This window comes from Poecile atricapillus, chromosome 11 (assembly GCF_030490865.1).
Source record: "Poecile atricapillus isolate bPoeAtr1 chromosome 11, bPoeAtr1.hap1, whole genome shotgun sequence".
NCBI classification, from domain to species: Eukaryota; Metazoa; Chordata; class Aves; order Passeriformes; family Paridae; genus Poecile; species Poecile atricapillus.
The window spans coordinates 18439412-18466849 of record NC_081259.1 but is presented as its reverse complement, the minus strand read 5'-3'; the positions used below and the strand labels follow the sequence as shown (position 1 = coordinate 18466849).

Below are 27438 nucleotides of genomic sequence, written 5' to 3'. Positions count from 1 at the left end.
CACATACTCCCACCTGGAGCCTCCACATCCCTGTGTCTGCCAGAGTGAGCCCCAGGATGGGTGTCCCACCTCAGACATGGAATTTGGGGACCCTGCAGGCATTGGCAACGTGAAGCCAGCAGGTTTCCTGAGCATTTAGAGGGAGCCAAAGCCCAGGAAACAACAGATTGAACGGAGATGCTGAGGCTCAAAAAGAAAATTGAAGACCACATGGCCAAAATCTGATGGAATCAGTGGCCCAAATTTGATGAAATCCTCACCTCCCTGGGCCCACAGCAACCCTGTGGGGATTCTGGGGCTGCTCTCATCACTAGGTACCAAACAGAGGATGCTGATGGATGGAGGGGCAAACAGGGTGGGAATGGCCATGCCCCGAGTGGGAATCACCACCCACCTTTCCCCAAAAAACACACTCCCAAGTCTTTAAAAATTAATACAAAAATGAAAACAATAAAAAAAAATAATGGGGATTTTTTTAAGATGGTGTCTCCTGTGCCAGCAGGTTTGATGCCTCAGCAGGGCCCTGTTCAGACCATCTGAATCACTAAGGCAGAGATGAACCACATGGGAAGCTGAGAGAGAAGGAAAAAGAACGAAACATCAGGTATTTGCTGAGACAACAGGTAGAAACTCCCCTCTGTGCCAGAGAAATGTAAGAGTGAGAAAATGTTGTTGAAATTTAGCTTCAGAGTCCAGCTGGATGCCTGGCAGCAGGGATATGGCCAAACCAGGATGAGGAAAGGTGTTTCTCAATTGATATAAATGTATGAGCCAACTCAAGCTTAAAGGGATTGTCTGCCATTTCAAGGGAATTCTCATTCTGTTCAGTGAGGTAAAAATGAACACTGGTAGTTTTAATGCCTGTAACTCCAAATAACAAACTGTATTATCCACCCATTTCCTTGTTTTAATACATAATAACTATTTTACGTTGCACACTAACATATATGTATATCATAATATATATATATCTATATCTCATAATTGAATGTGATAACTATTCTCTAATTACATTACCATTTGACCAATGAGAATATTAATGGCAACACCTGATGGATGAGCTCCAGACAAAGCAGTGGTGTGTAAACTTTGGAGCCAAGAGACTGGGAATTCAGTGCCAGCTCCTCCCAGTTCCTTGTTCTCTTTGCTGCTGCCACAAAACTTCTATAAATTAAAGCTGTAAGTAGAAAATAATGTTTGTGAGGCCAAAGAGAGGAGAATTCAAACCCTGCTTTCTCAGTCTTAGATCCATGAAGTAATAAAAAAGTGGAATTATTTCTTTTTCACTTAGAAATCTTTATTTCTCAGAGCCTGAGGGAGCTGAGCCTCTGCCACTGCTTCACTCCACGGCCTTGGGCAACGCACTTAATCTCCCAGGATCTGTGTCACTGGGTTAATCATATTTACGTGCCTTTTATGATGGTTAATGATTCGTCCGGGAATGTTTGCATGAACGTTTCCAGACCGACTCCTTAGATAAATGCTCTGTGTTAATGCTTGGGGCTGGCGGGGGTTAAATCCAGGAGGAAGGGCTGTGCTTTGGGGTGGGGACTGACTCCGAAGGGCTCAGAAACCATCCCTAGCCCACCCCAGGCTGCCAGCGGATCCCTGGCTCTGCAGACGAGATGGAAAAGCGATTTTTTGTGGACACAGGGATTTGTGTCCGGCCAGAGCCCGACCTCCGGCCACATGCCGGTGGGCTCAGCCTGGGGAAGGCTTCTCTGTGCTCTTTAAGGGGGGAGCTCCTGTTTCACAGGGAATCTCCATGGGCTGCAATGGGGGATCCTCTTCATGGGGACTGCCTGTGCCACCGAAATTAGGAAATAAAACTCCTTAACACCGCCGTAGTTCCAAGAAGCAGGCGTTGTTATCCGCCCGGATACAGGGCGGGGGACTCCGCCTAAGGTGCACTCGTGGCTCAAGATGATACACGCCTTTATTAACCGCCGCATTGTTCATCAGAAAATGTTACTTATGAGGGTCTTCGTTGTCGGGGTGAGCCGTGTCCGTGTTTTTGAACAATTTGTTACTCAGGCGGCCGTGGGGGACCCCTAAACTGGATTGGGCTGCCCGTAGCTGTTACCGAGCCCTCGGCGTTCCTCAGCCTCATCCCGTTCCGTGAGCGGTGACTTCGCCGTCAACACCTGCCCCGGGGTCCCTTCGATGGGGATTCTCTCTTATGGGGATGCCTGGGGGTCCCTCCCTAATGGGCAGTGCTTGTAAGGAGAGTCACCCTAATGTCGCTCCTTCCTAATGGGAAGGTAGTTGCTAATGGGGACTGCCTGAAATGGTGGCCCCTTCACTGGGGGCTCCATACAATGGGGGTCCCCTTAATGAGGCACCGTACAATGAGGGCTGCCCTTAATAACGCTCCCCCTCCGCCCCCGGGCTCCCCATGTGGCCCCTCCTCTATAACGGGGGGCTCGCTGCAACGGGGACCCCTCGTACAGCGGCTCCTCGGCTGCGGGTGTCCCCCGAAAGGCGGGGGATGTCCCCGTCCCGAGAGTCCCCGCTCGGAGCGCAGGGGCAGAGCCCCGACCAGCTCAGCGCACGTGTGGCTGGGCTGTCCTCTCCTCTCCTGTCCCGTCCCGTCCCGTCCCCTCCCCTCCTCCGGCCGGCCCCCACACACACCCAGCCCTCCTCCTCCTTCTCCACCTCCTGCTCCTTCTCCTCCCACTTCCTCCGCACATCGCGGGCTGCCGGCCGAGGAGGGCCAGCGGGCCCCCCGTTCCCCCCGTCCGCGCCGAGCCCCGCAGCCGAGCCCGCAGCGATGTGCCGGGGGAGGCACCGCTCCGCAGCCGCAGGTGAGTGCGGGGCCGGAAGGATGCGCGTCCCGCGGGAGCCGCGGTGGAGCGGAGGGATGAGGCGCGGGGGGACCCCCAGCCAGCCTTGGGGCTCCCTCGGCGGGTGAAACCCTCGAGCAGGGGGAGATCCCTGCACGCCTTCCTCGGGATCGGCTGCTTCTCCTTGGGCCGTGCAAGGAAAAACGGGTTGCAGGCTCCAGATCCCGGGATTTTACCCATTTATGGACACTTTGGATCATGCGGCTGATTCGCAGCGTGAGCTCAAGCTCCTGCGAGAGGTTTATTTTAGGGGTCGCCGGAGTGTTGCCCACACGAAAGCGGTGGCCGTGGGTGTGCGGAGGGGACAGAAGGACGGCCACCCACCCCTGCCACATCCATACTTCGTGTCCTGCCAAGGGCCTGCGAGCACCGAGGGGGTCTCAGCCGTGCCCATGGCCAACCTTGGATGCGAGTGACATCGGTGGGTCGGAATGGGATCGATGCGTTTTGGAGGGGTTTTAATCTCCCAAGTAGAAGGGGACGCAGTCACTGAGCCCTTCTGGTGACTGCTTAATGCTCCGTGAAGTTTTTGGGTTTTTTAAATAAAAGTTAATATTCCTGGGGGGTTCAGTTTTAATCTCAGACAAGCCATGGCTTGGTGCATGCATTATTTGGGGATACTGGCTTAAAAAGCAGCTGGCTTGGTCCACGGGAAGGCTCCGCCTGGGAGAAACTCGGGAGCTGCAAACTTTGTGAAAAAGGGACAAGATGTGGAATAAAGGAGCTGGGACCGCTAAGGCCTCTTGTTTGTTCCCCCAAATGACCGAAGTTTGGGGGAGCGATGCCGGTGAGCTCATCCGAAGCCGCCGGACATGGGAATGGTGACCTCTTCGGCAGGATCCCAAAGTCCCCGGGATTGTGAAACCAGGATTGCAGCCGGCCGGGAATCTGCCTCCTTACCTGGTGGAGTCCTTTGGTTTCGGGGAGACCTCGGAAACCCCTCCCGTGCCGCAGCACTTCGGCAGGGCTGGGGTTGCTGGGTGACAGCGGGTTTAGGAGATTTTATTTCTCGATTCCTGCGGGTTGGCCGGGAGTTGGCGGCTGTTTTTGGCATCACGTGGCGATGGAGGAGGCGGGAGACTGCGGTGAGAGACTCCCGCTCCGGGCATCCCATCCCGGGGAGGAAATTCGGGGGAGCTTGCGTGCCTCGCTGATAACCCACACGGGCGCGTTGTTCGGAGCAAAAAGATATGTCTGAGGTGTTCCCAGCGGCCTTGGCAGGCCGAGGAGGAGCGGAAGCTCTCCCGTGTCCTTTGGACACCCAAAACGCGAAAGGAAAGTCTTCCCCGGAGCTTATCAGGCAGGTTTCGCTGGTGGTGGCACGTGTTCCCTCTGCGCTTGGTTTTACTTTTACTCCCTCCCGGCCAAACGGCCCCTTGTGGGAAAAAACCCTGAGAAGGAAGGGGGGGGGGGGGGGGCGATGAAGAGAATATTTAAAAAGTAGGAATAACGGGTTGTGTTTATTCCACCCGCTGCTTTTCCCAGCTGTAGGGTTTCGGAATTACTGGCTGCATGTGTTGGGGTTTTTCCAAGCATCCCCTCCGCGCTGATTCCCACGTGTCCCTCTCCTCCCCCGCTGGCTGCAAGAGGGATAGTTCCAGAGGGAAAAAAGGTGACGGTGACAGCAAAAGCAGAGCAGTTTTCCTGGCGTGGCACAGGTGTGGGAATGGCACCGGTTGGGCAAAGTCCCTGTGGATTTCATGGAGAGCGGGAACCCCTCTCCCTCATTTGGTTAATGAGCTCAACCCTGTCAGATCCCTGTGCCTGGCTCCGGCCGCTGCAGTGGGATCACTCGTCCTGCTCTGCAGCCCTCCAGCCAGAATTTAACTCGGAGCTAGGTGAAACAGGGCGATTGCATCGTGCCCAGTGGTGTCACCCGATCCTGTGGTCATAACAGTGCCAGTGTCACAATATCCCCACGGTGGGGAGTTGCAGATCCCCGAGGCTTTGGGGAAAGGGAAAGAAGCAGTGAGGAAATGTCAGGACTCACAGGATCCTGGATTTCTGGCCCAGCTTGTCCACCCATAACATTGTCACAGCTGGGAAGGGATCCCATGCCTGCATCACCCTCCCACACAGCATCTCCCAGGGAGATGGATTCAAACACCACCCTCCCAAGAGATCCCTTTTGGATGGAAAATAACCCAGTCTGGGGTTTTCTTCAAGCTTTCTTCAACTCAAAGGAAGCTGTTTTGCCTGGATCTAAGTGCTGGCAAATGTAATTTGTACTGCATGTCTTGGAAATGACCCCAAGGACTTATCCTGGGGATGGAAATGATGTGGGGGAGCTGCTTCCAAGGGTGCAAGCAGGGAGGGAAGCACCGAGGCTCCCGTGGGAGTTTTCAGAGGAATCCAGGGAAGCAGTGTCCTTCTTGGGAAGCGATGAATTGCTGAAGCTCGCAGGAGAAGGTCACCAGGAAGGCTCAGGGAGGGGTGCAGCCTCAGTTGTGCTGTTTTGGGCTGAGCTGGGGAGCTCTGGTCCCCTCCCATCAAAGCTGCAGCACCACCACTGGCTCGCTCCCTTATCTCCCCCACAAGTCTCCCCCCATATCTGCTCTCTTTCCCCTGCTGTTGATGTGGCTTTTTTCTTATCTCCACGTGCTCTTCCTCCATTTCCTCCTTGGCTTCTCTGCTAACGCTGCCACAAAAGGAAAAAAAAAACCAAAAACCCAAAAATGGCAGAGATCATACTGTAGGGAGTCCATCCCAGGGCTTGGGGTTGCTGGGCTGTGCTTGGTGACAGGGTGTGATGTTTGGCCATGCTGGGAGGATGCTGAGTGATGCTCAGGTTTGTCCTGAGGCTGCTTGGGTGACGTACAGGATGCTCAGGTGATGCTGGGGGATCCTGGTTGATGGTCCAGTGCTGCTCTTGGGGCTCAGGTGATGGTCAGGTATCTCAGTGGGATGCTCAGAAGATGCTGGGTGATGCCAGGCAGTGCTCGGAGAACACCTGGGGTTCTCAGGGATGCAGGGCAGTGCTGGGACAGCCTGGGACAGGCTGCCAGCTCCACCTGCTGGCACTCACCACCTGTCACTGCGGGCCAGCGCCCACCCCACAGCAGCCCCAAATCCCCAAAGGGAGAGGCTGAGCTGCTGCCTTGGGGTAAAAACCTCACCGTACTTTACAAGGTGAAGCCGGGGATGGGAATTTCGGGCAATCTGTGTCTATGTCTGGCAGCTCGTCACCTGAGCTGACTCAGCTTTGCTCCCTGCTGCCTGCAACAGACACTGAGCTTAGGAGCCAAGGCAGCCGGAGCTTTCCAGGGCTTTTCCAAGGGGACAAATGGAGAAATGCACCACCAGGACTCCCCCCACTGGCAGGGAGGGATCGGATCCTGTGGAAAGGGGAGATCCCTGCACAATTCCGGGCTTCACGACTGGCCACGCTGTAGAAGGTGTACAAAAGACTGTGTGTCTCCGATTAATGCACACACAGTTATTGGATCTGCAGTGACGTTCCCCTGTGGAAATGGACTCGGATGTGCAGAGACTCCCCATCTTGATCCGAGGCCTGCCTGATACACTAAAAGTTTGTGCTAAGATTATCAGCTATTTATAGTTATTTGTGTTTTCATCAAAGGTAACTCATTTGGAGACCAACTATCAGTCAAACAACTTTTATACATTGTTAGTTTAATTTTTGTTACGTTTATTTTGTCTTTTTACTTGGGAAAAAAAAAGAAAAGATGTGGGAAAACCTTTTTATCTTATGGAAGTGTAACTATGTCTCAATCAAACTTAGCCTGGGAGTTAGTGCAAGGATTTATGCATATTTGGAACAAAAAAGATAGGTACTAACCTTCCACGCACTGCCACAGGAGGCTTGAAATTTATGATGATAAGGCTACATTTTTCAGAGATATTAACAGCAAAACTAATAGAATAACTAATAAAAAAAGAAAAGTCACGTGATCTTCTTTCCCATTATATTGAAAATCACCACCATGGGAGAAGATTTGGAGCGAGCAGCAGTGGAAGAGAACTGGCGGAATGTTTGAGTGGTGTGAGGGGCTGGAATGTTAATGGTTAACGCCACAAACAATCGAGCATGTGCTGGAACTGCCCAGGTGCGGATGGGTGCACACCCATCAGAGCCTGCAGTTGCCTGTTGGACAAGATAAGGGAAGAGGCTGATAAGAGATAAATCCTGCCAAGTGGGATGGTGCTTTTTGGTCCTGACAATGTCCCAACACGAGTGGCTCAGCTGTGAAAACTCCCCTTACTGCGACTTACCTCTAACTTATATCTCAGTTAGCCTGCAGATGGATGGGCCATAATTGAGTCATGCACCAGCTGTACCCAGGTCTTCAAAGGTGTCACAGGAAAACAAAAACTCTGAGGTGTCCCGTGATCCAGGGCATGACATCACCCAGGGTAAAACTCCCTGCCCCAGGGCAGGTACCTGGGCGTTCCCACCGATCCTGAGCATTATATTAACCCATGGAACTTGGTGTTTCCTGCGCTTCCCTCACCCCAGATAGATCATGGCAGTGGAATTGTAACCTCCCGGTGTTGTTGGAAGGGTGGTGGGACCTTTCTACTCTTACCCTTCCCTTTCTTTTCCTTAGGCATTTCTTGAAGTGTTATTTTTATGCTTTGTATTGTTGTATTACAGTAGGTAATAACACAAACGGCTCCACTGCAACCAAATTGTTCTAAAATAAACCCCATGTTTTTATATATATTCATAAACACCAGCCATTCAGCATTGTTTCATTCTAATCAGCCCCAGGGGATCAATTAAAAAGAACCTGAGTTACCCTGTCTTGGGTTGCAATGCAAGACGTAACCAGAAGTGTGTATTCTATTACCAGCTGTTAAAACCAGGTGGGGCAGTGTTCTTTATCTATTCTAGACTCATCCTCCCTCCAGGGGGAAAATCTTCTGTTAATGTGCCATTGAGTCTCACTGCATGACTGATAAAATTCCATCATCCCATTGGGAGATGCTCCTCCAGGGGGAGGAGCCAAACATTTCTCCCTGGATATAATCAGAGACTCCCGCACACCACAGGCAGCCTTTCTCCACTGGATTCCCCGAGGAGAGACTGGAGCCATGTACCCCACCACTGGACCTTCAGAGGCAAACTACACCCTTCTACAGGATCATTGCTTCAACAGAACCATCTGTCACTCCAGGAGGACTGCAGCCACCTTTTAATCGGACTGCTACCAACATCCTGACCGACAGAGTGTCAGGTTATATTCTGACTCTGTCAGTGAGTTGTTTTTCTGTTGGTTTTTTTTTTTGTACTACTGCATTTTTATTTTAATTTCCTTAATAAAGAACTGGTATTCTTATTCCCATATCTTTGTCTGAGAGAACCTTGATTTCGAGATTATAATAATTCGGAGGGAGCAGTGGTTTACATTTTATGTTTTCTTTTTCAAGGGAGGTTTCTGCCTTCCTTAGCAGACACATGTCTTTTCAAACCAAGACAACCCTCACCTTGTGGGGTGGGTTGTAACCCTCTATCATCTTGTGCCACCACAGGCTGCTGGCTGTGGGGACTTCACTTTGCTCATGGCTTATTCTCTCTCTTATCCAGGAAGGCCAGCGCACCTCTCGCGTGGGGACACCGGCACCATCATATAAATGGCCTCAAAACGCTTCTCACAGTCTGCAGAGCCCGTGGTTTTGAACAAGCTACCTCGTCCAGAGCCCACCGCCAGCTTCCTGCCCAGCAAAATCCCAGGCACATCCAGCCCCGTGCCCCACTCTGGCTCTGAAAACCATTTCAGCTACAAGGGCTCCTACTTTGCCTGCCCGCTGCAGAGCCCTGAGGGTCCCGAGCAGCCCCCGGCTGGCTGGAGCCCCGCACCCGCCTACCTGCACTACGGCTCCGGTGCCCTGAGCCAGCCCGTGCCGGCCGAGGGGCCACCACTGGGCTTCCTGCTGTACCCACCGGACAGCCCAGGCACCAGGCTGCAACCCCCGGACGCCCAGAAGAGCAAAGACAGCCTGAGCCAGGAGCAGCTGATGGCCAGGAAGAAGCTGGACAGCCCTAGGTGCCCCTTGCCGGTGAAGAAGCTGGTGGCGGTGAAGAAGGCAGCCCCTCTAGCAGTCCCCAAGCCAGTGTACAGAACCCCCGCCTCCTTCCTGGCTCCCAGGATGGCTCTGCTGCTGGGAACACAAGCAGAGAGTCTGCAGCAGCAACCAGGGGAGGCAAAGTGGACCCTGCCCCCCACCACCCACCCTCTGCACCCCAGCGAGCCCCACAGGAGGGATCCCTGCTCTGAGCACAGCCTCCCACCACTGCCCTCCAGCCTGGCCCTGCCTTCCAAGGAGCAGCTGGGCTCCCCTGTCACCTTACCCCACTACTGTGTCACCTTGGATAAATACAGGCCGCCCCCCAGCACCCCGTTCCTGGAAGCAAGTTGTTCCTCTGCCCAGAGCCAGATGAAGGTGCCGGAGGTCCCCAGCCTCAGTCTGGACCCCTGGCCCAAGCTCCAGCCACCTGATGCCAGCCCAGTGACCTGGGAGCGGTCAGCAATGTGCTACCCACCCCCCCCCTACCCACTGTCACCCCACAGAGCTGGTCCCCTCTACCACCCTCCAGCTCCCACAGTGGGGGAGCCCAGTGCCCTGCCTGCCTTTGGCTACGTGGGAAGCAGGGAGCCCTTTCCTGGCACCTACCTCAAGACCCAAGCCCCCAGGAGTTACTTTCCCAGCCCCCTGGAGCCCTACGTGCCGAGGACAGTGGGTGCCAGGCTGGGGGCAGTGCTGAGGGATGCTGAGCTGCCCAGGGATGCCGAGCTGCCCAGGAATACCAGGTACCCAGGGTTTGCCGTCAGCCCGGGAGATACATCTGTGTTCCACGCCACCTTTCCCAGCGTGGAGCTGGGGTGTGAGCAGCACGGGGCAGACAGTCTGCAGTGGCCAGCAGCACCAAGGCACAGCAATGCTTTCCAGCCTGTCTGCACCTCAGAGACACTTTCTGGGGGCTCTGGTGGGCTCCCTGAGACTTCTCCCAAAAGAGGAGGGAGCTGGGAAAAACCTGGGCAAGAGGAGGAGGAGCCCCTGTACCCAGGGAGGAGGAACAGCAGCCCGGCCCCTCAGGACACCTCCCGTGGGGGACCAGGGGAAGGAAATGCCTACAAGGTCAAGGATCCAGCCAAGGAGCTCATCCGCCCTTCTCCATGTGTGACCCCCACCAAGGGGCTGGAAGACCTGAGGGACACCAAGGCTTTGTCGTCCTCCCCACCTATGCCTGTGATCCACAACGTCTTCAGCCTGGCACCTTTCCAGGAGTACCTGGAGAGGGCCAAGGGCTCAGACCCCATCCTGTTCTGCAGGAAGCATCTATGGGAGGACTCCTCACTCCAAAACACGGGTGGCAGCCAGGAGCCTGTTGCCCTCAGAGACGTCTCGGTGGTGTCCAGCCTGAGCTCGGGCAATGGTGCAGTGCAGAGCCAAGGGGACAGCTGTTACAGGAGCATCCCTAAAAAGCCAAAGCCTGTGCCCCAAGAGCTGGAGTCTCAGGAGGGCAGCCCTGACGAGGTGGGCACTGAGGAGCCGCCCCCTGAGGACATGGTGCTGGACCTTAGCTTCAAGAAGAGACTGGCAGAAGCTGAGGACACCCAGAGACCCACAGGGTGTGAGGAGGGGACGCTGGACCGAGAGGATAAGGAGGAGAAAGAGGCTGCAGGGGGCAAGGTGGAGTTGGGAGAGGGTGCACAGTCCCGGCTGCCTGAGGCAGACTCCGGGGACAGGAGCAGCTTCCAGAGCTCAGCCACCTTCATGTTCCAAAAATACAAGCTCCTGCCCTCCCTCCCGCCCAGCACTGAGCCCCCCCGGCAGGATAGCAGCCCCCATGCCCCCCAGCCCAGCCCCCCCAGCAGCACCCCCACGCCAGCTCACACAGCCTCCTCTCCATCCAGCATCGCTCCATTGTCACTGCCTGGCCCCCAGCTCAGCATCATCCTTGGCCCAAACCTTCCCCAGGGCCTGCTTCCCAAAGCCCCTGCCACCCCGGGGGAGGAGAAGGTCTCGGTGGCCAGGCAGGTTGGTGGTGTCCGCACACAGACCCCCTCAGGGCAGTACTTCACCACCCTGCACACCTCGCTCTGTGACACCATTTCGGGCTCGGTGTCCCGCTCCTCCCCAGAGCTCCTGCGGCAGTGGCTGGAGATGGCTGAGCCGGCAGAAGAGCTGGGAGAGATGCCTGAATCCCTGCCCAAAAATGGCTCCAAGACTCCCAATCCTCAGAAGCCCAGCAATGGCAAGGAGATCTGGCTGGCTTTCCAGGATGTGGCTGTGCTCCTCACCAACCTGCTCTCCCAGCTGAAGACCTTTATGTTCGCTTGCCCTTTCCCCCATGTTGTCCGGGCAGGAGCCATCTTCATCCCCATCCACGTGGTGAAGGAGAAGCTCTTCCCGAAGCTGCCCGGGAACTTTGTGGACCAAGTGCTGCAGAAGCACAAGGTGGAGCTGCGTCCCACCACCCTCTCAGAGGAGAAGCACCTGAGGGACCTGGAGCTGAAGAGCTGCACCTCCCGCATGCTGAAGCTCCTGGCGCTCAAGCAGCTTCCCGAAATCTACCCCGACCTGCTCAACCTCCACTGGTACAACTCCATCCAGCAGCAGCTCGGTAGGTAGCCCGGCATCGCCTGGGGATGGGTCCCTGGGGCTCTCCCAGGGATGTTCCAGCCACATTGGAGCCCTCCAGGTGCTGTGTTCTTGGGGAGCATCCAAAGGTTGCTCAGCATCACTGTCCTACTGATGGTTCTGCCCAGCTTTTCCTCTGTGGGTTGTGGAGGGGGAAAGTTTGAGCTGGAAGGGAGAAAACTCATCCTGGGGGTATCAAGGAGGTTTCAGTCAGTTCCAGGCCACCTCTGCCCATCCAAGGGTGCAGTGTCAGACCTGCCACCATGGCTGTCCCATCCAGCTGGTGACTTCACTGCTGTGTCCAGATAACCTTTTGTTGTCGCTCAAGGCCATTACCAACAATTTTATTTCTTCCAGGTTCAAGCTCAGAGACTGGCCAGCAGCCTTCCAAGTAGGTAACCCTTTTCCACGTGGGTTTATAGGAATTTATGGGATTTGTTTGTCATTTTGTGGAGGTGTATGTGTGTGGATTTCATGTGATGATGAGCAGCTCCAGCTGCCTGGGGAGGCTTCACTCCCTGGGCCGGGCTGGAGCGGGGAATACTGGGGATGTGGAGGTGTGCCTCCCCTAACCACTCCTTCCTCTCCCAGGTAGCCCTGGCGTGGGGGCACTGAAAGCGGATTGCAAAGCGACAGCCACGGACAGATCAAGGAAAAGGAGACACTGAGGAATGTGTCGAGGGCAACAGCCAAATGATGATGGGAATGGGAAGCTCTCAAGTCCCTGGAGCTGTGGATGCTGAGACCACCAGCAGCCCTGCAGACAGGTGCTCAGCTCCCACCAGCACCAGGATCCTCCAGGATTTTGATACCTTGCCAGGGACCCTCTGGGGATGCTGCTCAGGGTGGAGAACAGCTCAGTGGTGCTCCAGGGACACACACAGGGACGCTGGTGGGTTATCAAGGCCTGTGGACATGGGCTTGAGCCCCTCACAGCAGCTGGAGCTGCTTTTCTTTGAATGGATCATCTTTTAGTGCATCTCCCGCCTCCATCCACGATTGCCCTGGTGAGCTGAGAGGGAGTGGCTGGAGTTCCAGTGCAGCTGGAGCAAGAGGAGCACGGAAATGGCCACAACACCATCCCCAGCCTTGGAAAAAGGGACTGCAGTGATGACATCCCACCTCTCTCCTCTGAATCCCCCCTCCTGCTTTATATCCCAATTTGTTTAGGGTATTACCCCAAATGTTTATCCCAATAAACCCAAAATAATCCCAAGTTATTATCCCAATAAACATCCCCTTCCTTTGGAATTTTCACCTTTAAAGTGCCACAAAGACCTGGCACCAACAGCAAGGGCAAGGGAATCGTGACTTCCATAGTCCCAGGACTTAGGTTTTTTTTTGTTAAAAATGAAGACATTTTACAAATGTTTTGGATTTACCTTTATAAGGAACTGCTGCCTTCAGGTCATGTGTTTTGGGTTGTTTCTTCTTTAAATACAATAATTTATACGTGTCTTTTTATTTAAACTAAAAGGCTGCAAGAAAGATTTAAAGACTCTTAAAGAAAAGAAAACCTCACTTTAAAAAAATCACTTTACATCCCAGATCCTGTCCCAAAGGAGAATGTGGGAGATGCACGTTCAGGGACCTCCTTGGTGGAGACTAAAGGGGCAGAGAGGGCAATGATGCTGCCAGACCTTGGAAGGAGGGATATTTTCAGCCCAAAGGGTTACAGGCATCCCAGGAGGGATGTGGGCATCCCAGGACTCTCCTCACCCTGGGGGCCTGCAGCAGCATACACAGCAGAGGCCTTAAAAACTCATCACTCAGGTGTTCTCCGAGCTGCTGCAGGACATGGAGGAACAAAATAAGGGTTGTTCAAATTTTGTATTTCACTACAGGGAATATTTATTTTAAAGTAAGAAAACAGAGGAGGGGGAGAAAGACTCTACCCAAACTGTACTTATTGTAGCCAAAAGGTGTGTTTGCTACTGGGGGATTTCTGTGGGTGCCTTCCTGGTTTTCTGTGGGGCTGTGGATGGGATGGGTAAGGGGGATGTTGCTGTTCTCACTCCCCCTCACCACTCATTGTGCACAGGGATTTGGGAAGCGGTGTTTGTTAATAATGTTGTTGTTTTTATAACATATATAATGTGCTGGGGAAGAAAGTTCCTTCCCTTTATTTAATTTTTTTGTAAGAATATGAAGAGTTGCCTCACCTGGTTTAAAAGAGTTTGGCTTGTTTCCAGACATGCCCTGCTTCTGTCTCTGCTTCCCAGTGTGGGCACAGCAGGACCCTCCTGGGGCTGGAGGCTCCCCAGATCCCACACCCGTGCACTTGCCCACTCCTCCCTGCAACAAGCCACGAGTGCTGTGTCCAGCCCCTCTGTGCCAGCACTGGAGGCTGGATCCAGTGTCCCAGGTGCCATCACAGGAGCACATCCCAGCCTCCACAAAGCCCCTGCATGACAGCCTGGGAAGAGGCTGCTGGTGGATGTCTGAGCATCAGAAACTGGGCAGGAGAGTGTGGGGTGCTCAGGGGTGCAGCCTGGGCTGACCCAGTGGGGGTCCCTCTGCCTTGGGAGCCTCTGTCAGGCACAGAATCTGCCTGATCCCAAAGGCCAAGTGCTGCAATCCACACTTTTCAGCCCCAAATAGTAGAGCCCAGCAAGTGAACACTTCCACAACCTCACAAACAGGGTGTTCTGGGGAGCATCAGCAGCTTTGGGGATCATCCTGCCTGGAGGGGCAGGCCCACCCCCAGCTTCTGCTGCCAAGGGCTCAGTGAGGAGCAGAGGGAAGCTGAACCCCCTCCAGCTGCACCTGGGGGAGTGCAGATGAGTTTGTGTTAATTGGGAGCAGCTGGAATGGAGCCACATCCACCCCACCTTGAAAACCAGATAAAAGCCAGGCCTTGGCTGGACTTCGGTGTTCTCTTCTCCAGGGGTGCTGCTAGGTGAGGGGTACTGGTGGGCTTGGCCCTCCTTGGGGAGGTTTCCGGGGACAGGGGGGGTGTTTGGGGCAGGGGCTTGAGGTAATGTCTGAGCCTGGGGCTGCTTACAACTGTGTACTGCACTGGGAGCTTCCCAGGAGCTGCTGAGGCTTGGCACAGGCTTTCCTGAGCGATGAGACCGCTGAGAAGGAAGATGTTTTAATAAGGAGTTCTGGGGATGGGAAGCTTGGGAATGGGGCAGGCACTGGGATGTGGGAGCTGCAGAGACCCACCCTAAATCTCCTGCTGTCCCTCTCCACAGCTGGGCTCTCACCGTGGCCTCTCCCAAGATGAGCCGAGGGGTTGGACCACCAAGCCCCCCGGAGGCTGCTGCCCTGCGGCTGGGAACGCTGCTCCGAGCCCAGAGGGAAGGGGCTGCGGGCACAGCGCTGTGTCCCACTGCCTGCGGGGCTGTCCCTGCCCACAGGCTGTGGTGTGGAGCCTTCCTGCTGCTGGCCGTGTGTGTGTGTGCTGCTGCTGTCCCCTCCGGCCTGGGTGCTCTGGCTGCTGTCACCTGGGCTCCCCTGGGCCCGTCAGCCTCCCAGCCAGGGCTGAGTGATGGTCTGGTGACAGCACGTGGGGACCTCCTCACCTCGGTCCAAGGAGCTGTGACCCCTGGGACAGGTGCTGGGGGACAGAGCCTGGGGACACGGACTGCGGCCACACGGATGTCTCAGACCTGCCTGCAGCAGCAGCCCGGATCTGGGGACAGGGAAGAGCTCAGGCTGGGCACGGTGCCACTCCGTGGGGCAGCTGCAGGGTCTCAGGTTCCCCCTGGAGTCCCCACATGGACCCCTATGGATGCTCACTCCTGGAGCCCCAGCACGGCAGAGCAGGCAGCGGCCTCTGCTCTGCCAGCACAAGGGACACTCAGCTCGGCTGAGCTGCACCCTGAGGGGCTCTGGGGCACTGCTGGCACTGCCCTGCCTGGGAAAGCTGCTCCCTTGGTGGATGCTGTGTTGGCCCAGGTCCCAGGAAATGGGTCTGGGCTCCTGGATGCAGTCCTGGCATCACTTCCTACCACTGCAGCAGCTCCTGGTGCCCACAGTCAGGACATGCTGGCTTCCTCCCTTCCCACAGCAGCGTCTGGGGCTCCTGCTGTCACCTTGGGGACACGGACTGAGTGGCCTTCTCCCCCTGCACTGTCCACTGCAGCCTCCCCAGCTCAGACCAGGGCTCCCAGCCCTGCAGGTCCCACCGTGACTGAGATGAGCTCCACAGCCACTGGTGCCATCCCAGAGCTTGGACAGATGTTTGTGATGGAAGCATCCAGGCACAGCAAGCCCAGAACAGCATCAGTGGCAGCTGCTCCCACTCCAGCAGGAGCTCTGGGGCCCACCCCTGCCAGCCCAGGCTCTGTCCCCTGCTCCACAAACCCAGCTCTGGAGCATGGCTCTGAGCCTGGGCACCACGCTGTCACTGCCAGCAGTGTGACATCTCCATCCTGCCTGCCCACTTCTCCTGGAGCTGGGCATGCAGCCTGCTCCCTGCTCAGCTCCCAGACCCTGCCTGTGCCTACAGAAGTGACCCTCAATGCCCACCTCATGTCCAGTGGCTCCAGCGCTTCCCAGCACTCCTCCACAGCCATGGAACATCTCCCTGCAGCCACCAGAGAGGCCTTCAGCCCAGCTGAGCTGATGACAAAGGGTGTACCTGGCTCCACAGGGACAAAGCCCCCTGCATCCCACCCCTCCAGCCTCCCCTTTCCCACACGGCCTGTGCACGTGCTGCCCTTGCAATTCCGACTGCTGGGAATCACTTACACCCTGGCTCTGGGCAGCAGGAACTCGGAGAGCTACCAGCAGCTGGAGGGAGATGTGAGACTCATGGTGGGTGCTGGAGGTGGCTGGGACAGATTTGGCACTTTGGGGTGGTGCCAGGCCCTGCTGGGGTGAGTGCTGTGTGCTGCACTGGCCCTTGGATGGTTGATTGCCCACGTGAGCGTGGTGGAGGTGGGTGAACCCCTGGCACTGCTCCACTGGAGCTTGGTTTGATGTGGGACTGGGCTCCCCTCACCTCTGGCAGCCAGCAGGGCCATGGCACACGGTGTTATTCTCTCTCAGGAATGCTGGTGGTGGCTGCTCTGGGTATCCCAGCTCATTCCCAGGTATGCCCAGAGGGCTGGGGGTCAGCGTGCCCTCCCCTGGGCAGGCTGAGCTGACTTCCCTCTATTGGTCACCTGCGTATCCCCTTCACATTGGGGAATTTGGGAAGCCTTCTCAATTAATTACCAGCTGCTTCTTCCTTCCAGCTAAACCAGATGCTGTCCAGCTACGAGAGCTTCCTGCAGGCAAATGTCCTTGAGTTCATGTGAGTGTGCAGCTGATGTGGAGGGGTGGGTTTTGTAGAGGCAGCAGCCTGCAGTAGCCACCTTGGCCTTAAGGAGAGTAGAAGAGCAACTTTTTGCACTTAACTTTGATGAAGACTCCATTCTCTTGGGAAAAGTGCATTCCAGAGGAATTACCACAACCATAAACACCTCGAGTGAAAGTTTTTCCTTGCCTCCCACAACGTTGGGAGGTTGATGTTTGAGTAGATGGCTGATAAGGGCAGAAATTCTGATATAATTAATGTTTGGTGGTGTGGCTGTTTTGTCTTTCCTCTTATGCATTCCCAAGACTTTCTTTAGCCTTTCCCATAGTAGAAACACGCCACTACTGGAGTGTGTGTAATAGAGATGGATTCTGAAGAAGCAGTGGTCTCTGCTGTTTGTTTTTTCCCAAGCTGCTGCAGGTTTGGCTTGGAGGGAAGGGTTTGCCCAGGAAAATGCTCCAGACAGGTCAATGTGAGAGGCTGTGCTCCCCTCTGGTGTCATCATCCCAAAGGGATCCCTGTCTGAATTTCTGGATAAATGTACCTGGGGAAAAAAATAAAAAGCAGCAGGTTGTTCTTCCCACTGTCTCCTCTCTCTCCCACCCAGGAATGGCTCTGTGGTGGTGCGAGGGGAGGTTTTGTTCCGGGGGGATGTTCCTGCTCCCACCAGCTCCCACCTCATCCGGACAGTAGTCACAGAGGCAAGCAAGGGAAGGAGCATCTTCAGCTGGCAGCTGGAGCCCCAGTCTGTCCAGTCTGGTGGTAAGTCCTGAAGATCTTCCCACAGCAGGGCTGCTGCTGCCACCAAGTGCCCTCCTTGTGCCTCTCTCAAAGCCCAAACCAGTGCGGTTTGGATTCCAGGCTTTTCCTTCATCGCTTCTCCTGGCCTGTGGAAAACCACTGTAAGGATGTTAAGGGTGGTGGTGGAGGGCACATCTGCAGCAGCTGGACCTGTGTGGGCCAGTGCTTCTGCTCGACTCCCTGGGAAATGGTACATCCTGACCCCTTCCCACATTCAAAGGAATTCCTCCTCACTCAGCTGCCCTGCTGCTCTCTGCTTTTGGTGTGTGGCTATGGATGAGCTCAAGGCTGAACAAGATCTCCCAAGGAAGCTGGAAGAGCTGGTATGAACATAACTCTTCCAAACTCCTCCCTTAGGCTTCAGCCTGGAGAACCTGGACCCGGAGAAGCTGTCCATCTCCCTCACTGGCTCCCAGCTGGGGATGAGCAGGATGGATCTGCTGGAGAGGCTGGTCAGTGAGGTATGCCAAGCCTTGGGGGCCCTTCCAAAGGGTGATGCTGGGAGAATGGGCACAGGCTGCCTGGGTGGTGGAATAACCTGAGCTAAACAGGGGAAGGTGTGACCTGTTGTCTTTTCCCTGCCCAGATAACATCATCTGTCAGTGCCCTCTACCACGTGAGGAACTTCACCATCTCCCAGCTCAGGTATGGGATGCAGCTACTCCTCTGCCAACATCTTCATTTCCCTACCTTCACTGTCTCCTGTGCCCTCTGCAGCTGTTTAGCTGTGCTGCAAGGCTGGAAAGGATGGGAAAAGCTGGGAGCAAAGTGTAATTGAGCACCTTCTGTGGGCTCTCAGGAGAAAACCACCAGTAAAGGTGCTGGAGCTGGGTCCCAACCCACCTGCCTTGCTCAGGGCTCTTCTCTCCCCTCAGAAACCTCAGTGGGAACACGGAGATCACTGGAGACCTCTACCTAGACACAGTTGTTCATGCTGACACTACAGAGATTCTGGAAGCCCTGACTGCACTCTCAGACCTCTCCATGGACCTGACCTCCCTCTCGGTGGAGGGTAAGGATGGAGCCTGTGAGTGGTGTGGGCAGGGTTGCTGCCAGATCTGCACACCCAGCGCTTGTTTCTTGTTCCTTCAGGGTCCAAGCTTGGTCTGAATGTGTACCCTCTCTCCTTCCTCGTCACCAACAGACAATTCAGCCAGAAGCTTCAGGATCCACTCTCTGAAGAGCACCACAACCTCTCCAGGGACCTTGGTGATGCGGTAGGAATGGGGCTGGTGGGAAGAGGGGGTGAGAAGAAGAACCATGGGAGGAAGAAGGGCTGCTTTGGGGTGTCCAAACACCCCCAAAACCTGGTGGGGAGCTGAGCACAACCTTTCTTCCAGGTGATGAGAGCCCTGAAGGATTACCCAACCCTCCTGAAAGTGATCATAAAAGAATTCCTGTGAGTGGGAGCAGGGGTTCTGCTGGGGCAGGGAGGTCTCCCTTCAGACATCAGCCAATAGGTCATGGCTGACAGGTGCATGTTTTTGGCTACTCAAGGATTTGCAGAGGAAGCTGAGGTCAAGCATTAACCCATTGTATCAGTGGTGACTTGCTGGACCTCCAGGGATCTCCCTTCCCTCCCATGGCTCCCTGAGTGTAGAGAGCTCTTCCTGCTGATCAAAACCCTCTGGGAGGAGGCTGGGTGTGCCCACCCTGTCCTGCTGTGGGGTCATGGTGGGACTGGCAGCTGCTGGAGCTCTTCCCAACCCTGTCTGCAGGCCTGGCTCCTTGATCTGCCACGGGAACATGATATTCCAACACCCTGCTCCAAGCAGCATGGAAGTTTTGGCAACACTTGTGCTCTCAGTTGGGCCAAACCAGGCTTTGGCTGACTCAGACATCCATGTGGATCCATTCTCCCTCTCTGTGGGAGGTAAGCTCCCCTCTGGGATGTGGGTGTGTGAGCTCCACAAGCCCCATGTCTCCACTGTGAGCAGAGGAGATCCATGGCTGACCAGATCTTGATCCCTTGTGTGAAGAGAGGGTCAGATGTCTTGGCTGTTGAGGTGACCAGGAAGAAGAACTTCAGTAACAGTTGTGCCCTTTCCCTCTGCATAGCCTGGGGGGTTGGGGTTGGAGACCTGCTGATGTAGGATGGGAAGAAAAGGCATGAAGGGTGTGGAACAGGTGTTTTTATATCTTGTATCTTTGTCCTGGAGCACAGTGGGTGGCCAGCACCCTGTGGGGCAAAGCTGTTTGCTCCAGGCTCTGAATGCTGTGCTTTGCTCCAGATGACACCTTGGAACGTCCCTCGCCCGAGCCGGGCTTCCCAGCCTATGGAGTGGCCCTCATGGTCATAGGTGGCCTCTGCATCATCATTGCACCCGTCGTGCTTGTGGTAAGGGCCAGTTCTGTCTGCTGAGCTGGATGAGCAGCCCTGGGCCCTTGTGTGGGCTGGGCTGAGGGGGACTCTGTGGGGCCAGCTGGGGCTGCAGTCCCTGTGCTCTCCTCCCTAGTGCCTGGGGACCAAGAGGCTGGGCTGGCAGGATGGAAGAGCCCTTTGGGACAGAAGAGACCCTGAAGTGGGGATCCAGACATTAGAAATGGATAACCAGGGGTTCTGGACAGAGGTGAGTGTCCTTTGCTGCTCTTGGATTATTTTCTGTGCCTGGGAGCTGGTGTTTCTGCAGGTCCCATGTTCTTCTGTTAGCTAGTGATCATCTCTGGGCTTGGAGAAACCTGTGCAGAGCTGGAGGGAAGGGACCCTCACAGCTGCCTTCACTGGAGGTGTCTAGAGTGACTCCTTCCCTCTCCCCTGCAGGACCCTGAGGATGGTCACATGGAGTGGCAAAGCACCTCTGCCTGAGGATAGAAGAAGCAGCTGCTGGGGGGAGCTTGGAGAGGGGCTGTAGGTGGGAAGGAGATGCTGAGAAGCTCTCCCTGACCATCTGGCAGCAGCTGCCAGGTGCTCCCTGAGCAGAATGCAGACCCAGGTGTGTAAAGGAATAATTTTGTATCTGAAATAAACATTTGTAGACCGTGAAACCCAGTTGTGAAGGATGTGTGTCTGCTGTGGAGGTGCTGTTGAACCCTCTTCCCTTTGTGGGCAACCAGCCTCCCTCCTGGGCTCCCAGTACCACCACAGCCAGGTGCTTCTGCTCTAACTGGTGCCAGCATGCTGGGCTTGGTCCTCTCTAGCTCTGGGCTAACAACCCCACTGTTGGCGAGTTAAAAAAGCAAGAATCTGCATGCCCGCCCCACAGTCACTTTTCCAGCTCCACGGTGCTTCTCCTTCCAGCACACTGGATTTTATTTCAGATCCTGGCGTGTTTGTTCCAGCCCCGAGCCTGCTCCCCCAGGCTTTACCTGAGCCCCAGCCCTGCCAGCAGCTCCTGCTGTGCACGCTGAGCGCCCCAGGGTGTTTATTTCAGATTAAGCTGGGTGCTGCTTTGCCTCTGGCTCTGCAGGCCCTATCCCAGCCTCAGTGCCACCATCGCTATTTTGCCTCTCCCTGACCACAAGTTTTACTTCACCTTCAGCACCGCTGTCTCTATCTCAGGTAAGCCGAGGGCTTTTATTTCAGCTCCACAATCAGAATTTTACCCCCAGATCAGCGTCGTTTCCCCACAATCTTTATAAACCCTTCAATGGGATCCCAGCTCTACTCACCTCACCTCCGCTCTCACAGAACTTTATTTCCCTGCCCGCTGTGCCCCTTCCCCCTGCGGCCCGGTGCAGCTGCTTATGCAGCAGACCAGGATCTCTAGTTCGGGTTGAGGTCTGTTAAGCTTCAGCCGCAGCTCTGAGCTCCACATTCCCGCTCCGGCCCTGTGGCCGTGGGGCCGGGAGAGCGAGTGCGGGCCCGGGAGAGCGAGTGCGGGGCCGGGAGAGCGAGTGCGGGGCCGGGAGAGCGAGTGCGGGGCCGGGAGAGCGAGTGCGGGGCCGGGAGAGCGAGTGCGGGCCCGGGAGAGCGAGTGCGGGGCCGGGAGAGCGAGTGCGGGGCTGAGGCGGCGCCTCCACCGCCCCTTGCCGAGCGAGGGCGGGGCTGAGGGGCCGGGCCGGGCTGAGGGGCCGGGCCGCGCCCGGATTGAAAGGGCGGCTGTGATTGGCCAGGCCGGAGAAAGGCGGGCCGGGATTGGCGGAAGCCGTGAGGGCTCAGTCGGGCGGAGCCAGGGGCGCTGGAAGGGCCCGCGGTCGCCCTGGTCCCGCTCCCGAGACCCCCGTCCCTTCTCCGGGCCCCGCTCCCGGCTAAAGCGCCGCCGCAGAGCCCCTACCGGAGCTCCCCAGCGGCACTCGGAGCAGGGGCGTAGCCGGCAGCCCGCCCAGGAGTGGTTCCGGGTCGCAAAGGCGGACTCTGCGATAGCAGCGCGGAGCAGGGAGCGGCGGCGACATGGTGGGGATGGGGGCTGGCGGCGGGGAGCGGGTGCGGAGCCCGCTGCGGGCTCTGACTGCCTCTTCCCCCGCAGCGCTTCCGCTTCTGCGGGGACTTGGACTGCCCCGACTGGGTGCTGGCCGAGATCAGCACCCTGGCCAAAATAGTTAAGTGCCCGAGCCCCCCGCGTCCCCCTGCCCGGCCCCGCGGGCCCCCTGCTCACCCTCCTTCTCCCCCACAGTCCTCGGTGAAGCTGAAGCTGATCTGCGCCCAAGTGCTGCGGGACCTGCTGGGGGAGGCCATCGAGGTAAGCGTGGGGCTAGCACAGTGGAGGCCAAGTGTTTCAACAATACAGTGGCACAACGTTAATTAATCTCGTGTTCTTCATGGAAGCCTCAGCATTAAGAATGCTACCGGCCTCTACTAGTAGTAATAATACGTATAATAAGCGTTATTAGTACTAATATTTATGTGGGAATTGTTAGTGTTAGCACTGGTAGTGAGTGTTTTAGCTGCTTCCTGTGACGCTCTACTCTCCCACAGTATGACAAGATCCTGAAGCTGACCTCGGATGCAAAGTTAGGTGAGCGCTGCTGTCCTTGCCAGGATGCCCCGATGGAGCCATGCTCCAGGGATGGGCAGCAATGTGTCTGGGGATGCCTTCCCAAGGTGACAGAGCTTACCCTGCCTCCCATCTGCAGAGTCGGGGGATGTGAAGGCAACCATCGCTGTCCTCGGCTTCATCCTCTCCAGTGCAGCCAAGCACAATGTAGACAGTGAGTCTCTGTCAAGTGAGCTGCAGCAGCTGGGACTGCCCAAAGGTAGGGGAAAGCCTCAGGCTGGCACCTTGAGCCAGACTTGGTGGGATGTTGCTGGCAGTTCTCACCCAGATGAAGGCAGGCTGGCTGCTGTGCTGTCCTCCATCACCTCCCTTCTGTGCCTGCGGTCCCTGGGGGCTCCTCAGGTGCTTTGGTGGGGTTTGGCAGCTGCAGGTCTGCTGTGAGCAGAGGGGTTCTTCTCTTGTGTCCCCTGACGAGCAGAGCACGCCAGCGGCTTGTGCCGTTCCTACGAGGAGAAGCAGAGCCCCCTCCAGGACAGGCTCCGGGCGTGCAGCCTGCGATGTGAGTGCGGTGTCGGGTCCCAGCAGGGCTGTGGGGGTCGGTGTCAGTCCCCGCTCTGCAGTGAGCCGGGGTCCCGACACCATCCCCCTGCCCGCCCTAGTGAGCCAGCTGGGCTCGGTGCGCTGGCGAGTGGATTACACCCTCAGCTCCAGCGAGCTGCAGGAGGTCAATGAGCCCGTGGTGCACCTGACCTTCAACGTGCGGGACACGGAGCGCGACAAGACCACGGCTGTCCCTGTGACGCTCTCGGCCAACAAATTCTGGGTGCTGCTGGCAGGTGAGGCGCCAGGAGGGGTGGCAGTGGGGGATTCTGCAGGGGGAGAGGCTGCACTACCGGCAGCTCCCCCATATCTCCGTCCTCTCTCTGCAGAGCTGAAGCAGGCGCAGACCCTGATGAACACCCTTTTCTGAGGAGCCAGAAAAGCGCTGCGGCGGGAGGCTGCGACACTGAGCTGGGGCTCCAGATTGGTGCTCCTGGCTGGGGTGGAGGACGTTTCCCTTTCCTCCGGGTTTCCGGAGGTCCTCGGGGCAGCTCCAATAAAGTCCCGGTGACAAAGCTGAGCCGTGTCCTCGCGTTGTGCAACATCTCCCCGCGGCGGGACCGCCCCGCCCGGCCCCCAACCTCCGCTATCAGCGCGCGGCCAATGGGAGCGCGCACCGCCCGCCGCGCGGCCAATGGGAGCGCGCACCGCCCGCCGCGCGGCCAATGGGAGCGCGCACCGCCCGCCGCGCGGCCAATGGGAGCGCGCACCGCCCGCTATCAGCGCGCGGCCAATGGGAGCGCGCACCGCCCGCCGCGCGGCCAATGGGAGCGCGCACCGCCCGCCGCGCGGCCAATGGGAGCGCGCACCGCCCGCCGCGCGGCCAATGGGGGCGGGCCGCGGCTGCCGGCGGTGGCGGCAGGTTCGGGCTGCGCTGTGAGGGTGCGACCATGCCCGAGTGCCCGGAGCTGCACCTGGCCGGGCGCTTCATCAACGGGGCGTGCGGAGCGCTGGTGTTCGCGGGCGGCGTGGAGCGCTCGGCGGTGGGCCGCGGCCCGGAGGTGCCCTTCCGCAGCGAGGCCTACAGCATCTCGGCCATCGCCCGGGGCAAGGAGCTGCGGCTGACGCTGAGCGCGCTGGAGCCCGCCGCCGGCCCCCCAGCGCAGGACCTGGTGTTCCGCTTCGGCATGTCGGGGTCGTTCCGGCTGTGCCCCGCCGCCGAGCTGCCGCGCCATGCCCACCTGCGCTTCCTGACCCGGGAGAGCCCCCCCCGCGCCCTCTGCTTCGTCGACCCCCGGCGCTTCGGGTCGTGGCGCCTGGGGGACGCCTGGCAGCCGGAACGCGGGCCCTGCGTGGTCTCCGAGTACCAGGCTTTCAGGTGAGCCCTCTGCTTGGCTTTGGCTGCTTTTCCTGCACAGGCATGTCCGGGTGACTCTTCTCGATGGCCTCTCATGCAGGGAGAACGTGCTGAAGAACCTGGATGATAGGGCTTTTGACAAGCCCATCTGTGAGGTGCTCTTGAACCAGAAGTATTTCAATGGAATTGGGAATTACCTTCGAGCTGAGATCCTGTATAGGTAAAGTGTGCTGAGTCCCTGCTGACCTGCCACAGAAGTTTAGTTTCTAAGAGTTTGCTGGAGCTTGACAGCTCCTTGGCTAAGCCGGCTGTGCCTCCTCACTTGGAACTGGAAGTGCCAGAAGCGAGGCCTCAAGCTTGTGTGTAACTCTCTCAGGTTGAAGATCCCTCCCTTTGAAAAAGCTCGGACTGTGCTGGAGGCCCTGAAGGAGCAGAAGCAGGAGAGGAGGAAGAAGGTGGGGAAGGAATATCAGGTGCTTTCACAAGCTCAGGAGGCAGCAGCTTTCCAGACAGATGCTGGAAGCAGGGGGCTGGTTGCCTGTGGCCCTTCAGAATGAGCTCTGCCAGTCTACTGCCCTAAGGAAGTCTACAAGTGTTTTTGGGGTGGGTGAGGAGGAAGAGGTGATGGAAACACCTCACAAGCCTAAAGTCTCCAAGGGGAAGGCTGCAGTAAAGCCCAAGGATGATCTTGTGGCCTCAGGGGAGAGGAAATGGCTATTTTAAGCCTGAAGACAAACTACACGACCTGCTGCTGGTGTTTTTGTGTGTTAGCCCTCTTCCATGTCTCTGTAGCTAAGTTGGAAGCCTAGTGTGTGGTGAGCTCAGGGCTATCGTGTGTGGCAGCTCATCCTCTGGAGGGCAAGAGATGGGGAAGAAGATGGGAGAAGAGAAGCTGAGGAAACAGAGGCAGGTGACTTCTCTGTCCTTCTCCATGCCTGCAGGATCCTTCCCTGACACTGAGCAAGAAGGTGAAGCTGAGGCAAGAGAACCCAGATCTGCTGGAGCTGTGCCACACGGTGCCCCTGGAGGTCATCATGGCAGGTGAGGGGACAGGACAGGCAGCTGGGGATGGGGCTGGCAGGGAGGTCAGGGCTTTGAGTTCTCAGCATCAGGAGGTTTGGGGGGCCACCCTGACACGGTGGTCACGGCTTCTGGTCTGATTCTGTCCTTCCCCTGTCTCCCTTCCCAGAGAAGCAGCTCCTTGACCCCGAGCACTCGGATAATTATGCTGCCTTCAAGAACTGGCTGCAGTGTTACTTGGTGCCTGGCATGAGCTCCCTGCGTGACCACAATGGCAGGACCATATGGTTCCAGGTAGGAGCCTGGGGCTGCTGCCTAGAGCTGGGGAGCCCCCAAACCACTCCTCCAAGAGGACACTGGCCTGTTTTCTGCTTGCTGAGACTCCCATTACACTGTGTGGCTGAGGGTCTCCTTCTCCATCCACGTGCTGGGCATAGAGGTGACAAGGACCTCCTGTGTGGTGGGCAGCCAGCTGTGAGCAATATGGAGCAGGTGGAGGGAATGGGAGGGTTTGGGTGGTCTGACAGCCCTGTTCTTCCCTCCTGGACCCTGTGTTTGGGGCCTTGCAGGTATAGGGATTGATGGCAAGAGTCCGCAAGGGACAGGGCAGGCAGAGCAAGCCCAACTCCCCTGCCTTCGCAGGGAAATGTGGCTGTTTCCCCGTCACTGCAGTGGCTGCAGGATGGAGAAGGGGCAGGGATTCTGCTGCTGCTGCTGCCTGCAGAGTGACTGTACCCCAGTCAATGCTCTGTCCCTTCCTTACAGGGAGAGCCTGGCCCCATGGCTCCCAAAGGTGAGTTTCCTCTCCCCTTCCTGTGGGATCCACTCTTGCTCCAGGAGGGTTGGAACAGCACAAGGGCGCAGGCAGGAGCAAAGCCATTCTCTCTGGGGTGCAGACAGGCCTGTGACACTTGTTGGCACCAAGGGACAGAAGCCATTTGTCCCCAAGGCTTCCTACCAGCATCCAAACCTGCCTGGGTGCAGCTGTTGGATGGTTTTTCATCTTGTAGTTCCTCACTCTGAACAGCATCCCTGTAAGGTCACTGTGCTGTGGGCTGTCCCTTGGGGTGCAGGTTCTGCCTCATCCTCCTCTCACCCCACCTCACTTGGGCACATCCTCTCCTGCAGGGCAGAGACCCCGCAAGACGCGCTGTGAGAAGAGCCTTCAGCTGAAGGCAGACCCCGAGGCACCAAGCCCCAAGGTGAGCAGCTTTGTGGCTGTGTCTGGCTGTCCTTGTGCCTGTGCCTTGCTCGGGCTGCTCATGAGTTCATGCTGATGATCCTACATGGAGTTCCTCATCTTGGTAAGCTCCGGCTCTGACACCCACCCAGGTCACCCCACGTGCCTCGAAACAGCGCCGCAGGGCCGCAGTGAACCCCCCAAAGTCAGAGGAGAAGGAAGAGAAGGCTGATGGGCCAAGGAAGGGATGTGCTCGCAGGAGGAGGAAAGCAACTGCTGCTCCAGCCTTGCCTGAGGTGCCTCTGTGTGTCAGAAGAAGCTGCAGGATATCTGCTCGCAGGGGCAAAGGTGACAGTGCCTGTGCTGCAGCTCCCACGTGGGGGCTGTGGGAGAGCTGCTTTGTGGCAGGGGGACTGAGGGGTGCCAGAAGGCAAGAGGGGAGCCCATGGGGCAGAACCAGATCCTCCCTTGTCCTCTGACTCCTCATTTCCCTCTTCCTTCTCTAGGTACAGCCCCTGCTGTGTGAGTGTCACCTGCTGCCACCTCCTGAGGGGCATTTACGGGGCCAAGTGGAGCTCAGGCAGGGCCTGGCCACAGAGCAGGGTTAGTGCTAGTGAAAATGGAGCTACTCTGTACCTGTGCTCACACTTACTTGCTGATGTTGCATCCTGCCAGTGTGGCAGGGAGAAGCTGAGTGTGGTGATGGGGCTTTTTCCTGCTGTCCACAGGCATTTGGAGAGAAAAAGGGCCAGGACCATGTGTTGTGCTGGACTCTGATTTTTCTCTCTCCCTCTTCCCTTTCTGGCTGCTGATCTCATCACTGTTTTTAGCTGACTAATAAAGTATTTTGTGTAGAAATCACTGTGCATGCCTTTTCATGCGGAGGATAAATTCCTCTGTGTCCAGCCTCTTCCTCACAGGGGCTGGAGCAGACTTCCCCTCCACCTCATCCCCCCAAAATAAAGGTA

At 56.9% G+C, this 27438-nt stretch overlaps 4 protein-coding genes across 6 annotated transcripts; all 4 read left to right on the top strand.

The window, feature by feature from the left end:
- Positions 1-2683: 2683 nt before the first annotated feature.
- C11H15orf39 (chromosome 11 C15orf39 homolog) lies at positions 2684-12118 on the top strand. The gene is made up of 3 exons (XM_058847104.1): positions 2684-2804; positions 8392-11433; positions 12042-12118. The coding sequence occupies exons 2-3, from the start codon at positions 8439-8441 to the stop codon at positions 12116-12118; spliced, it is 3072 nt and encodes a 1023-aa protein (XP_058703087.1). The 5' UTR covers positions 2684-2804; positions 8392-8438.
- Positions 11499-21316, top strand: LOC131583004 (uncharacterized). Its single transcript, XM_058846724.1, has 13 exons — positions 11499-11845; positions 12046-16214; positions 16637-16695; positions 17306-17460; positions 17857-17960; positions 18086-18144; positions 18375-18511; positions 18592-18716; positions 18840-18898; positions 19218-19372; positions 19731-19837; positions 19956-20069; positions 20261-21316. Exons 2-13 carry the CDS (start codon positions 14676-14678, stop codon positions 20303-20305), a joined length of 2658 nt encoding a protein of 885 aa, XP_058702707.1. The 5' UTR covers positions 11499-11845; positions 12046-14675; the 3' UTR covers positions 20306-21316.
- Positions 21317-21484: 168 nt separating this feature from the next.
- Positions 21485-23493, top strand: COMMD4 (COMM domain containing 4). Of its 2 annotated transcripts, none has more exons than XM_058846732.1 (8): positions 21485-21832; positions 21906-21977; positions 22053-22118; positions 22355-22394; positions 22513-22587; positions 22852-22932; positions 23033-23209; positions 23303-23493. In XM_058846732.1, exons 1-8 carry the CDS (start codon positions 21830-21832, stop codon positions 23341-23343), a joined length of 555 nt encoding a protein of 184 aa, XP_058702715.1. In that variant the 5' UTR covers positions 21485-21829; the 3' UTR covers positions 23344-23493. The 2 variants fall into 2 exon arrangements, with proteins under 2 accessions (XP_058702715.1, XP_058702714.1); XM_058846731.1 differs by having other exon boundaries at positions 21494-21832; positions 22513-22632.
- A 268-nt stretch (positions 23494-23761) lies between these two features.
- On the top strand, positions 23762-27317 carry NEIL1 (nei like DNA glycosylase 1). Of its 2 annotated transcripts, none has more exons than XM_058846728.1 (9): positions 23762-24291; positions 24371-24490; positions 24647-24743; positions 25212-25311; positions 25460-25584; positions 26056-26083; positions 26419-26492; positions 26623-26818; positions 26977-27317. In XM_058846728.1, exons 1-9 carry the CDS (start codon positions 23864-23866, stop codon positions 26994-26996), a joined length of 1188 nt encoding a protein of 395 aa, XP_058702711.1. In that variant the 5' UTR covers positions 23762-23863; the 3' UTR covers positions 26997-27317. The 2 variants fall into 2 exon arrangements, with proteins under 2 accessions (XP_058702711.1, XP_058702712.1); XM_058846729.1 differs by having other exon boundaries at positions 23765-24291; positions 24647-24725.
- Positions 27318-27438: the final 121 nt, after the last annotated feature.